The sequence below is a fragment of the Castor canadensis genome, chromosome 7 (assembly GCF_047511655.1).
Source record: "Castor canadensis chromosome 7, mCasCan1.hap1v2, whole genome shotgun sequence".
Lineage (NCBI taxonomy): Eukaryota > Metazoa > Chordata > Mammalia > Rodentia > Castoridae > Castor > Castor canadensis.
Genome location: NC_133392.1, coordinates 162,122,806 through 162,135,037, shown reverse-complemented (window position 1 = coordinate 162,135,037; position 12,232 = coordinate 162,122,806). Strand labels below are relative to the sequence as shown.

General features: G+C 51.4%; 1 protein-coding gene across 4 annotated transcripts in view; it reads left to right on the top strand.

Moving 5' to 3' along the window:
* Prkcz (protein kinase C zeta) overlaps positions 1-12,232 on the top strand; it is a 110,679-nt gene that overhangs the window by 78,734 nt on the left and 19,713 nt on the right. For all 4 annotated transcript variants that reach the window (XM_020171441.2, XM_020171440.2, XM_074081569.1 and 1 more), the window contains 3 exons: positions 1,281-1,333; positions 2,891-3,079; positions 7,273-7,370. In XM_020171441.2, the coding sequence (XP_020027030.1) occupies positions 1,281-1,333; positions 2,891-3,079; positions 7,273-7,370 (340 nt within the window). The remainder of the gene's footprint in view (positions 1-1,280; positions 1,334-2,890; positions 3,080-7,272; positions 7,371-12,232) is intronic.

Genomic DNA, 12,232 nt, shown 5'->3' with positions numbered 1-12,232 from the left:
GAACCTGGGGTGAGGATCTCTCTCTCTCTGTCACTTCTAGACAGTGATCAGTGTGGCAGCCACCAGGCGGGGAACCTCCCACACCTTGGGCACTGCACAGAGCTGACCTCCAGGGAAGGTCAGCAGGGCTGCTGCACCCAGCATGTGGCAGCTTCATGGTCCTTAGAGCCTGGGGAGATTACAAGGGAAGGAGGACTTTTTATTAATGGCAAGAAACATTCAGAGAGAAACGTCAGATACCATTTGGACTGATGGCCCAGCTCCAAACTTCCTCATCGCTGGGCTCTTACTTCCAGTTGATAAAAGCGACTCTGTCCCCTTCAGGGCCTTTGGAAGATGAAATGAGACCACAGAGCATGAAGCATTTAGTATAACCCCTCACACAAAAGAGATGCCCAACAAACAACTGCCCTCCCACCACCCATCCATCCATTCATCCATCTATCATTCACCTATCCATCCATCCATCATCCATCTATCCAACCATCGTTTATCCATCCATCCACCATTCACCTATCTGTCCATCCATCCTGGCATCATTCATCCATCCATCCATCATTCACCCAGCCAGCCGCTCATCAGCCACCCATCCATCCAATCAACAGCCATCCATTTGTCCACCCAGCCATCCAGCCAGCCATGAACTCACACACTAGCCCCATCCATCTGCGCACACTCTTTAGGCAAGACTGAGAGGCTGTACACCAAAGTCATGACTATAGGTGGTCCCAGGCTTACAGTGGTTCTACTTACGAGTCGGCATTATTACAGTGTGAGAGGGTACCCATACGTCCCTTCAGTATATACCCAACAGAGTACATGAGATAATCCGCATTCTATCACAAATAGGCTTTGTGTTGGATGATTTTGCCTCAGTGATGGTTACTAAAAGTGTTCTGCGCTTTTACATTATGGCATTTGGTACGGCAGGTGTACAAAATGCATTTTCAACCCAGTGTCTTCAACCTATGATGAGTTTATCAGAATGTGACCACATTCTAAGTCTGGAAACATCTGTAGTTACTTCTAGGTGAATTACTGGGGGAAACCTGTCATCAATGCAGGTTTCCAGGCTCTGTGTTCAGAGTCAACCAGTCTGGATGGGGCCCAGGAAGCTAAACTAGGGGTCATTGTGGCTATTGCATGGATTTGCCCTGAGCACTGCTGCCTTGGCATAGGCCACTGCATCCCTGTGAAGAAGCAAGGGCCTCTGGGGTCCCTGTGTTCTTGGGCCATGTTTCTGGTGACACCTATAACATCCTTTTCTTCCCCCTTGCCAGTCGCTTACATTTCTTCAGCCCGGAAGCATGACAGCATTAAGGATGATTCTGAGGTGAGTGTGCGAAGTAGCTCATTGACATTTCCAGTCTCCTCTTTAAAGCTCTGCTTGCTCACTTCTGGGGTAGTTTGGTATGATAGGGAGCTGTTGCTCAGCTTAGAGGGGGCTGTGGTTTTGTGGGCGTTCAGGAGCAGGTCCTCATTCTTGGGTCTTGCTTCAGGTGTATCCTTTGGGGCTGGTGGAATGTCTCCAGTGGTAAGAGCACCTGCCTAGCAAGTGTGAGACCCTGAATTCAAACAACCCCAGTGCTGCTTAAGGAAAAAAAAAAAAAACAAAAAAAAAACTTCCTCATTTGGACTGGAAGTGTGGCTCAAGCAGTAGGGCACCTGCTTTGCAAATGTGAAGCCCTGAGTTCAAACCCCAGTCCCACCGAAAACAAAAGCCAGGTGCCAGTGGCTCATGCCTGTAATCCTAGCTACTCAGGAGGCAAAAATCAGGAGGATCAGTTTGAAGCCAGCTTGGGCAAATAGTTTGTGAGATCTTATCTCGAAAAAACCCTTCACAAAAAAAGGGCTGGTGGAGTGGCTCAGGGTGAAGGCCCTGAGTTCAAACTCCAGTACTGCAAAAAACAAAAACAAAAAAAAACCCAAAACAGGTGCATCCTTTGCATCCTTTGCGAACCCCTAGAGGCCATTGCCCCACAGGCTGTCTGGGGCTCATGTCCTGATCAGAGCAGAGCTAGGAGCTGACTTTGAGCTACAATTTTTGTCATATTTTTCTGCCCAAACTCCTTCACTTGTTGACTTCTTTGGCCTCCCTGGCTAGGCAAGCCCTATGCAGCTCCTGAACCCTTTCCTAAACACTGACCAGCAAGCTCCATGTGGCCTCAAATTTGTGGCCAGCTTGGGTGATTGGTCTCTAGTGTCCATGCTGCATCTCCAGCCTCTGCTCAGAACCCTCTTAGAGCATATCCATACCTTTCTCAAAGTGACCCACACACATCCTCAGGAGAGCAGGTCCATGCCTTTCCCAAAGAGACTGGCGCACATCCCTTGGGCCTTGTGTTTTCTGCTTGGCCAGTCTGCCTGGAGCAAGCTGGGAGCCCTTGAACAGCTGAATCCATTTCCTTCACTGGGCAGCCCCCAAGTCAGCTCCTTCCTGCACCACAGATGTCCTGGCCAGAAATGTCCTGCAGGATGACCACTCCTGGCTCCTGGCAGGAGCACCTATTTCTCTTCCCCCAGATCTCTGTCACTTGCTTGGTGGCTTGGCCGATCTCAGCAGGCATTGGCTAATCACACTTTATAATCCCTTGAGGGAAACCCTGGGATAAGTGGCTCTGGGTCCCACTCAGATGACCCTGGGGCCATGTTTCCAGCCTGACCTGGTGGGCTCTCCCTGGGCATCCCACCTCTCTCACAGAGGCACTGCCTATGCTTCTTGCCCCCATCTTCAGCCTGGTTCTTCCTTTCTTGGTCCTGAGTTAGGTGGAAGTGAGGGGTGTGTTAGGATTTGAGTCCAGGCTCTGTGAGCCATGGGGCCCTCGGCATGGAGGGGCACTGTTCTCAGCATCCAGTAGACATCTATATTCTGTCCCCTTCATATCCCCAGGACCTTAAGCCTGTTATTGATGGCGTCGATGGAATCAAAATCTCTCAGGGGCTCGGGCTGCAGGACTTCGACCTCATCAGAGTCATCGGACGCGGGAGCTACGCCAAGGTCCTCCTGGTGCGGTTGAAGAAGAACGACCAGATTTACGCCATGAAGGTGGTGAAGAAGGAGCTGGTTCACGATGACGAGGTGGGTGTCCCCATGTCGCTCAGGATGCCGTGTCAAGGGACATTTTGCTGTGATGTGAGTGAAGTGAATCAGTACTCTGAGTCCTAGGCTTCCACTTACGGAGTCTGTGTAGAATCGGAAGAGTGGAGTCTGATGACGTCACCCCCACTGGGGTGACGTCCTGGAGTTGAGCTGATCAGGGTGGATCAGAGAGGTGCCAGAGAGACTGTCCCCAGTGTGTCCCACACGGCCCCAGCTGGGCTCAGCTGGCTCTGCACACGGCTCTGTGGGAAGCACCGAGTCTGACCGGCTCCACGCAAGCCACACCAATGGCTTCTGGCGTAGACGTTAAGGTCGGAGGATAAAGAGTTTGGTGGAATCGTCTGTGGTGCTGGGAATTGAACCTGGGCCCTTGTGGCAGCAATCTGCCGCTGAGCTGCACCTCCAGCCTGGTTTGGTGCAGATCTTAATTTTGATTTCGTGTCCTTTTTTCCTTTTCGTTGTGGTGAAATACACACAATATATATAAAGTTTTCAGTTTTAACCATTTTAAAGTGTATAATCTGGGGCTGGCAAGCTGACTCAAGTGGTAGAGCACCTGCCTCCTAAGCATGAGGCCCTGAGTTCAAATCCCAGTCCAACCAAAAAAAAAAAAAGACAGTGTGTAATGTGCTGTAATTTAGTACGTTGTAGTACAGGGTGGGCAACCATCATCACTATCTAGCTGCAAACGTTTTCTTTACCCCAGAAGACTCGCCCTCACCCATAAATCTGCTGTCTGACTCGATGGGTTTACCGCCTCCCAGACGGCTGGGATTACAGGTGTGAAACACCATCCCCAGCACATTTCACAGAAATGAAATCATATTCACGACTGGCTTCTCGGCATGACATTTTCAGGGCTCATGCATGTTTGTCACGTGCATCACAAGTGCCTTATTTTTCACGGCTGAATAGTCTGCCATCGTGTGGGGTTGCCATATTTTGTTTATCCGTTCACCCGTAGATGGAAGTTTATTTCATTTTCTCCTCCTGTGCCTCTGTGACTGTACTGCAGTGAACATTCGTGTACAAGTTCTTTCCAGTACAGAAATTCCGAAGAGACGGAATTGCTGGTCAGATGGAAGCTCTGCTTAATTTCTTGAGGAGCTGCCACGCTTCTCCACAGTGGATGCTTCATTCTCCCGCCTGCCCCCACACCTCCTAGTGGTGCGCAGGGCCTAACAGGTGTGCAGTGGTGCCTCATTATGGCTTTGGTTTGCTCTGCCCTGATGACTGATGATGCCAAGTGCCTTCTGTGTACTCGCTGACTTGGTGAACTCTTCCTTTTTCTTCCAAGGCTGATGTGTAGGAAACAGTGATGTTTACCTGCACACAGGTGCTCATTGGGCCACAGAGGGCCCCCATACCAGCCAGGCTCAGAACTCAGAGCTGGGGAAGAATTTGGTCTTTACTCGCCTCCATCAGGGTACATTTTGTGCAGTGCACAGCCTGCCATACTGGCCCCTCCTGCTGGGGGCAGAGCTCCTAAGTGGATGGTGGTGCCTGTAACTTCGACCTGAGGGAACTGGGGCTCTGAGAAGGCTCCAAACTCCCTTTCCATCATGCAAGACCAGCTGGAAATGTATGAGGTGAAGTGTGCAGAGCCCAAGAGAAAAGGCATTCAGAAGTTTTCTTCAGACCGCCCACTGTGGGCCCTGACACGGAGGTGGGAATTTTAGCTCTCTGGAGAGGAGTTAGTCTTGGAGTTGTGAGTGGGAGCCAAGTGTGCTGGTGTTGTGTACATGGATGTGTGCGTCTGTGAGAGGCACCACCGTCCTGGGCCTCAGAAGTGCTGTGCTCACCACCAGACGTCCACTGTCCTTACTGTCAGTCTCAGAGCCACTTTGCAGTGCTGAGCAGGATGTGCGGTTCCCCTGCACTGGATCTTCCTGGGCCTCATGCTCTTTCGGCTAGTGCTGTGCTTCTCCCAGGCAGACCCAGAGCCTCTGCCACCCTCCACCTCCCCAGAGCTGATCTCCACTGTGTTTCTGTCTCTGGGAGGTGACTCTGAAGCCTCTGGGTCCCATTATCCTCAGGCCTGGTCTCTGCCTGTGCAGACTGAGGCTCGACAGGCACACCAACCCCTTGGCTTTCCACCATTACCATCCTCCCTCAGCTCTGTTGGGATCTACCAGCCCCATCCTGTCACTCCAGGTCCCCATGCTCTTCCTCAACCACCTCCCCTCCTGGACCTCACACGCTCATTTGTCCGACCCTGGTTTGCCAGTGCTTGGAGGGTTTCAAGCAAATTCTTTCTCCTGACAGCACTGGTTCTCAGGGCCAGCCTCAGTTCCATTCCTTTGGGCGTTGCTGTCAGGCCCCCTTTACCAGTTCTGCAGTGCCACCCACACAGTGCCAGGTGTCCCTGTCCTCAGCAGCTTGTCCTGTAACTTGTGAACAGATGATAGCAATGCAAGCACTCACGTTCCCACGTTCATAAAGCTTCTGGTGACGGGAGGTCCGCGGTGCCAAGGAACGGAGGAGGCGATCCACCTAGTTTCAGCTCCAGCACCTGCATGACCAGGCCACTGCTGGAGGGGAGAAGAGAAGACAAGAGGTCTGGGATGGCCTGGTTTGAAGCATGAGCCGCCCAAGTGTAGAGGTCAAAAAGCCATTGGGTGAGCAAGTCTGGAGTATGGGGACAGGTGGCTGAAGCCAGTACACCTGGCAGAGGTCCTGAGGAACAAGAGGACGGGCTGGGGGAGGTGCTGAGGAGCCACAGCAGTGTCTGACTCACCAGTGATGCTCTTTGAGCTTTCTCGTTTCTTTTAAAACCCTCCCAGGGAAGGGAAGGCAGCACTGTTGGCACGTGTCTCTGTTTGTCTCACTTTCCTGCACCCTAAGGCAAGGGGTTTACCCTGGGCGTTTGACATCACATTCAACTCCCTGGGGTTAGGATGGAGTCAAAGCCTCAGAATCATTGACTTTGTGGCATCTCACCCAGCTGCAGCCCAAAACTGAAGGAGATGGCTGTGGTTTGACCCCAGGCTCATCACTCAGTAGCTGTAGGCCTTGGGGAATCTGTTTAGCCTCCTTGTGTCCTCAATGAAGAAAATACTTGCCAGAAGTGTCATGGGGAATACATGAGACAGCATGTGCAAAACCCAGAGACTGGCAGGATGTTTTTGGTAATGATGATGGTGGTGGTGATGGTGATGGTGATGATGGTGTTAGTGATGGTGGTGGTGATGGTGGTGATGATGGTGGTAGTGATGGTGATGGTAGTGATGGTGGTAATGGTGGTGGTGATGGTGGTGGTGATGTGGTAGTGGCAGTGATGGTGGTGGTGATGGTGGTGGTGATGGTGGTGATGATGGTGGTAGTGAAGGTGGTGATGGTGATGGTGGGGATGGTGTTAGTGATGGTGGGATGGTGGTAGTGATGGTAATTGTGGTGATGGTGGTGGTGATGTGGTAGTGGTGGTGATGGTGATGATGGTGTTAGTGATGGTGATGGTGATGATGGTGGTGATGATGGTGGTAGTGAAGGTGGTGATGGTGATGGTGGGGATGGTGTTAGTGATGGTGGTGATGATGGTGGTAGTGATGGTAATTGTGATGGTGGTGGTGATATGGTAGTGGTGGTGATGGTGGTGGTGATGGTGGTGATGATGGTGGTAGTGATGGCAATTGTGATGGTGGTGGTGATGTGGTAGTGATGGTGGTGATGGTGATGGTGGTGATGGTGGTGGTGATGGTGGTGGTGATGGTAATTGTGATGGTGGTGGTGATGTGGTAGTGGTGGTGATGGTGGTGATGGTGGTGGTGATGGTGGGATGATGGTGGTAGTGATGGTAGTGATGGTGGTAATGGTGGTGGGATGGTGGTGGTGGGTGGGTGATGGTGGGGGAGGTGGGATGGATGGATGATGTTAACGGATGTTGGAAGCAGTTTCAGTGAGGGATGATGATGATGTCAGGATAACAATAGTGTGGGCTGGAGGTGTGGCTCAAGTGGTAGAGTGCCTGCATTGCAAGCGTGAAGGCGTGAGTTCAAACCCTAGTCCCAGATGTGTTGACCCTGGTGATGCAGCTCTTCATAGGCACTTTCTTTTCCTCTGCATTGTCTTCCTAAAGCTGAGAAGACAGATTTCCTGTCTTGCCTCCACCTTCTTCAGGACACCCGTGAGGAGCACTGAGGAGACTCATTAGCACTGTCTGGTTTCTATTTCAGGATATCGACTGGGTGCAGACAGAGAAGCATGTGTTCGAGCAGGCATCCAGCAACCCCTTCCTGGTCGGCCTACACTCCTGCTTCCAGACAACAAGCCGGTAAGAAGAAAAAGTGCTCTGATACTCTGCTGGTTTCCAGTTTGAGCTGCCCAGAGGCCGGGGTGAGGTTTGACTGTCCTCTGCAGGACACTGGATTGTAAGCATGAGGTTAGTTAGGTCATCAAACTTGCTTTGTGGTTCTTACTGGTTGGTGCCATACTAAGTAAATTTCATACATCTGAACTTAAGTTATGTAATTCCATTCATGAGATATTTACTGAACGCACCCACCGAGCTCAGGCTCAGGTGTTGGTGAGGGGGTTACAGCAAGCACAGAAGGGCAGGGAGTTGGGGTCTTCTGTGCTTCTGCATCTCACCGACCAAGGAACAGGTTCTAAATACTGGCAGCCTCTCTTGCTGGCTTCATGTGTATCAGAATTCTACTGCTTTAGAGTGCTTGGAATCTAGTGGTATGGTAAACACATGTTTTGTTTAGAATTGATGGGGGCAGTTGACTTGGACCCACTGTTTATCAAGTCCCAAGAGCACCTCCAGTGCAGTGACTGACCAGCAGGACTCATAGGGCTCAGCATTATCATCTGCTCAAGGCAGTGGCTCATTGCACCAAAACTATAGAAGAAAATTAGCAAAAGAAGACAAGGTGTGGGGGTACTTACCTATAATCCCAGCACTGTGGAGACTGAGGCAGGAGGATGCAAGTTCAAAGCCAGTCTGGGGTACATAACCACATCCTGTTTCCAAAAAAAAAAAAAAAAAAAAAAAAAGCTAAGGCTGGGCGCGGTGGCTCATGCCTGCAATCCTAGCTACTCAGGAGGTAGATATCAAGAGGATTGGAGATCAAGGCCAGCCCAGGTGCAAAAGTTCACAAGACTCCATCCCAGCCAATGGAAGCTGGGCATGGGGTGACATCTCAGCCGTGTGGGAAGCATAATTTGATCATGCTCCAGGCCCACCCTGTCATAAACACCAGACCCTATTCAAAAACTAAGGCAAAAAGGGCTGGAGGTGTGGCCAAGTGGTAGAGCACTTGCCTAGCAAGTGCAAAGCCCTGAGTTCAAATCCCAGTTCCACCAAAAGATAAAGCGAAACAAAACAATCTGGAAAAAGGAAAAGGTTCCTGGGGCAAATCCCAGAGAGAACTGGACGCAAGCTTCTGCAATCTTCTCCTCCACAGTGGACTGTGTGAGAGCTCAGGGTTTTGTCTCCAAGGTAGCCTGTGTCCAACACATGCCCAAATCCCCGATTCCCAGAAGCTGTTCAGCAGTGAGTCATCAGAGTTCTGCAGAGAACAGAGAACACGTGTGTAGAAAGAGATTTGTCACAAGACATTGGCTCGCGTGATCGTGGAGGCAGAAAAACCCCATAATGTGCCTTCTAGAAGCTGGAGACCAGGAGCCCTGAGGGCAGAGGATAGACATGCTAGCCCAGCCTGTTCATCGTCCTCGGATGGGTGATGCCCACCCACCTCTATTTTGCTCTGCCTGTTCAAGTACTCAACTTGTAGAAGCATCGTCACAGATGCACCTAGAAATACTGCCTCACCAGCTACCTGGCATCCCAAGGTCAGCCGAGTTGACATAAAATCATAAGCCTAACCATCCTGTTTGTGCATAGTTTGCACTGCATGCCTGATACATAGGGAAATGCTGGCTGTTCAGGTTTCCAGGCTCTGGCCTTCAGCATGGACCAGCCCCACACAGCTCTCAGTCACAACTCTGACCAGCAACCCTCCTCTATCTCTGCCCCTACCCTGTCCTCACTTGCAAGCCCACGGCCATCTGACCATACAAAGTGCTGGACTTAGCCCGCCTTTCCCCAGACTGGCTTAGTGGGCTGTGTGCATCACAGCAGTTGGCACTCCCATGACTCACTGGGAACCTGTCCTGGTTCTCACTGATTCTGCCTCCTAAAGCTGTCTCAGATGCTCCCTTTCTGCTACCCGAACTCCAGCCACAGCCTCCTCAGAGCATTCAGTCCCTACACTGCTGGTTGGAATTAAGTGCTGTGTAGAAAACGTGACTTTGAAAGCTCATTCCCCACTGCGAGGAACCTCAGACGACTTCCTTTCCGCTTCTGGGATGAAATCCAAGTTTCCCATACTTGTGGATGAGGCTGCCATGTGTCCAGGTCCCAGCCCTCTCCACAGCTTGTCCCCCTGCCCTTGCCTCCTTTCTGTCCTCTCCAGAGCTACTGGAGAGGCCCAGCACTCAGTGGTCTCCTTTGTGCATCCCTGTCACCCTGTCTCCATGCGTGTCCTGTCTCTTGAGATCAGGAACACCCCAGGGGAGAAACAACCCTGGAGTCTTCAAAGGGTAAGTTTCCAAAGAAGGATTTTGTTTTGATTGACTTTCCTACATATATAAACTTGTAGGAAGGCAGATATTAAAAGGGCCAGCTATTCCAACCTCACTTCTCCCAGATCGCCTGAAGTACAACCTCTCTGCATCTGGCCGTCCTAGTGCTCAGGCGCATAAAATGAGAACCTGAAAAAAACCCTACCTGGCAGGCATTTAATATGACCTGACAGTAGCCACTCACTGCACTGCTTTCCTCCCCTCCCCTCCCATCCTCTCTCCGCCTCTCCCCTCCCTCTCCCCTTCCTCTCCCCCCTCTCCCCTTCCCTTTCCACTCCCTTCCATTTCTTTTTTTTTTAGCAGTACTGGGGCCTAAACCTAACACCTTGCACTTCTAGGCAGGCACCCTATCACTTGAGCTACACCCCAGCCCCTTTAGTTTTACTTAGTTTTCTGGTAGGGTCTCGTGTTTATGCCTGGTTCAGCCTGGATCAGGACTTCCCAAGTAGCTGGAATGACAGGCATGTGCCCCCACATCCAAGTTTTATTGGTTGACGTGGGGCCTACTGACCTTTTTTGTCCAGGTTGGCCTCCGTACTACAGTCCTGATTTCCACCTCGCAAGTGGTAGGAATTACAAATACGCTCTTTTTGTTGTTGTTTTTGAAACTGAATCTGTCACTGACTTCTGGAAGCATCTGGCATCAGCTGGTCAGGTTTTGTGTCTTTCCCCAGCTTCTCATCTGTCTGCCGTGGCCCCATGTATAGACACGCCTGTCCCCCCGCTGGACATGGGCTCCCTCAGAGTCAGGCTGTTTGGGGTATTTTTGTCTCCTCCGTATTTGGTTAATAGCAGGCACGTAGTAAGCGGTAGCAGAGTAAGTGAGCCAAACACTTTCAAGGTTAAGTCATCTTTCTTGTACAAGTGCGAAACGGGCATGGAAAGATTTCACGTGAATCACGAGTGAATCACAGGGAATCACGAGTGAATGAGGGAACTTGTAAGCTGCCACAGTCACCTCAGAGATACAGGAAACCAGGAACACTGGGCAGATTTATGATAGACACAGTGGGCTGTTTGTGCATACAGGTGTGCACTTCTCAGAGTTGAAAAACGGCTTAGAGTCTTTCCCAGGTTCCATAGGAGAGCACAGGCCATGCAGCGCCTGGTTTCCCGAGAAGAGGCCCAGTTGTCACTTAGGTCTGTCTTAAAGTTTCTCCTGACAGCAGTTGTGAGCAAAACCCCAGAGCTCACGCTTGCTGGCTGACTGTCCTCACCCAGTGCAGCCCCCGAGCCCATTTCCTCTGCTGGAAACAGGGATGCTATCCTGGTAGGGTTGGTGTGGAAATTGACAGAATGTTTTCAACAAAGCCCGGCTCATGGCAGACTGTGATGAGTTGAGCCACCAAGGGAGGACCTTCCTCCTGTTGCACTACGTCTGAACAGATAAACGGCAGCAATGCATGTGGGGCCCGAGGGGCTGAGACCAGTGGCTCCTACAGTCAGACGTCAGGAGACCATTAGAGCTGCCCAGACATCCTCACCAATCTCGTGCATGTTTAGTGGAAGAGCCACCAGGACACCATGTGGACACCATGAAAGTCATCAAAGCAAGGCTGGGTGCAGTGGGTCAAGCCTGTAATCCCAGCTACTTGGGAGGCTGAGATTGGTAGGATGGTGGTTCCAGGTCAACCTCAGCAAAACGTTCACGAGAGCCCATATCAACCAGTGGCTGGGTGTGGTGGTGTGTGTCTGTTATCCCAGCTACACAGGAAACACAGATAAGAGGGTCATGGTCCAGGTTGGCCTGGGCACAAAGCAAGATCCTACTTCAAAAATAACCAAAGCAAAAAAGACTAACAGAGCAGTTCAATGGCAGAGCACCTGCCTAGCAAATGCAAGGCCCCGAGTTCAACCCCCAGTACAGCCAAAAAGAAAACAGAAAGAGAAGAAAGAGTTACTGAGGTGCCAGTGCATCCCAGCAGCAGACAACCTGGGCACCTGCTGCCTGAGGTCTGGGATCAAGGCTCTGCCAGAGGGCTGGGATCAAGGCTCTGCCAGAGGGCTGGGATCAAGGCTCTGCCCGAGGGCTGGGATCAAGGCTCTTCCCAGGGCTGGGATCAAGGCTCTGCCTGAGGGCTGGGATCAAGGCTCTGCCTGAGGGCTGGCATCAAGGCTCTTCCTGAGGGCTAGGATCAAGGCTCTGCCTGAGGGCTGGGATCAAGGCTCTTCCTGAGAGCTGGGATCAAGGCTGTGCCTAAGGGGTGGGAACAAGGCTCTGCCTGAGGGCTGGGATCAAGGCTCTGCCTGAGGCCGAGAATGAGCTCTTCCCCAGGCTGCACCTTGGCTGCCATGCCCATCCTGGGGTGGAGATAATTGCAGGGTTTGTACGGGGCTCACAGGGACTTTCTCTCTGCTGTGATCATTGGTTTCTCCCTGGAACCCATCCTGAGGTTTTACTGTAGGTCTGTTGCTAGGGGCCGGATGAATGTCACTGTGTTCTGACTTTCCAGCAGGGTCACACACAACAGGAAATGGATTAAAGTCTGGGCAGGATGCTGCACTCCCTGGCATCTTGGTGTGGATATCTGATAAATAAAGTGCAAT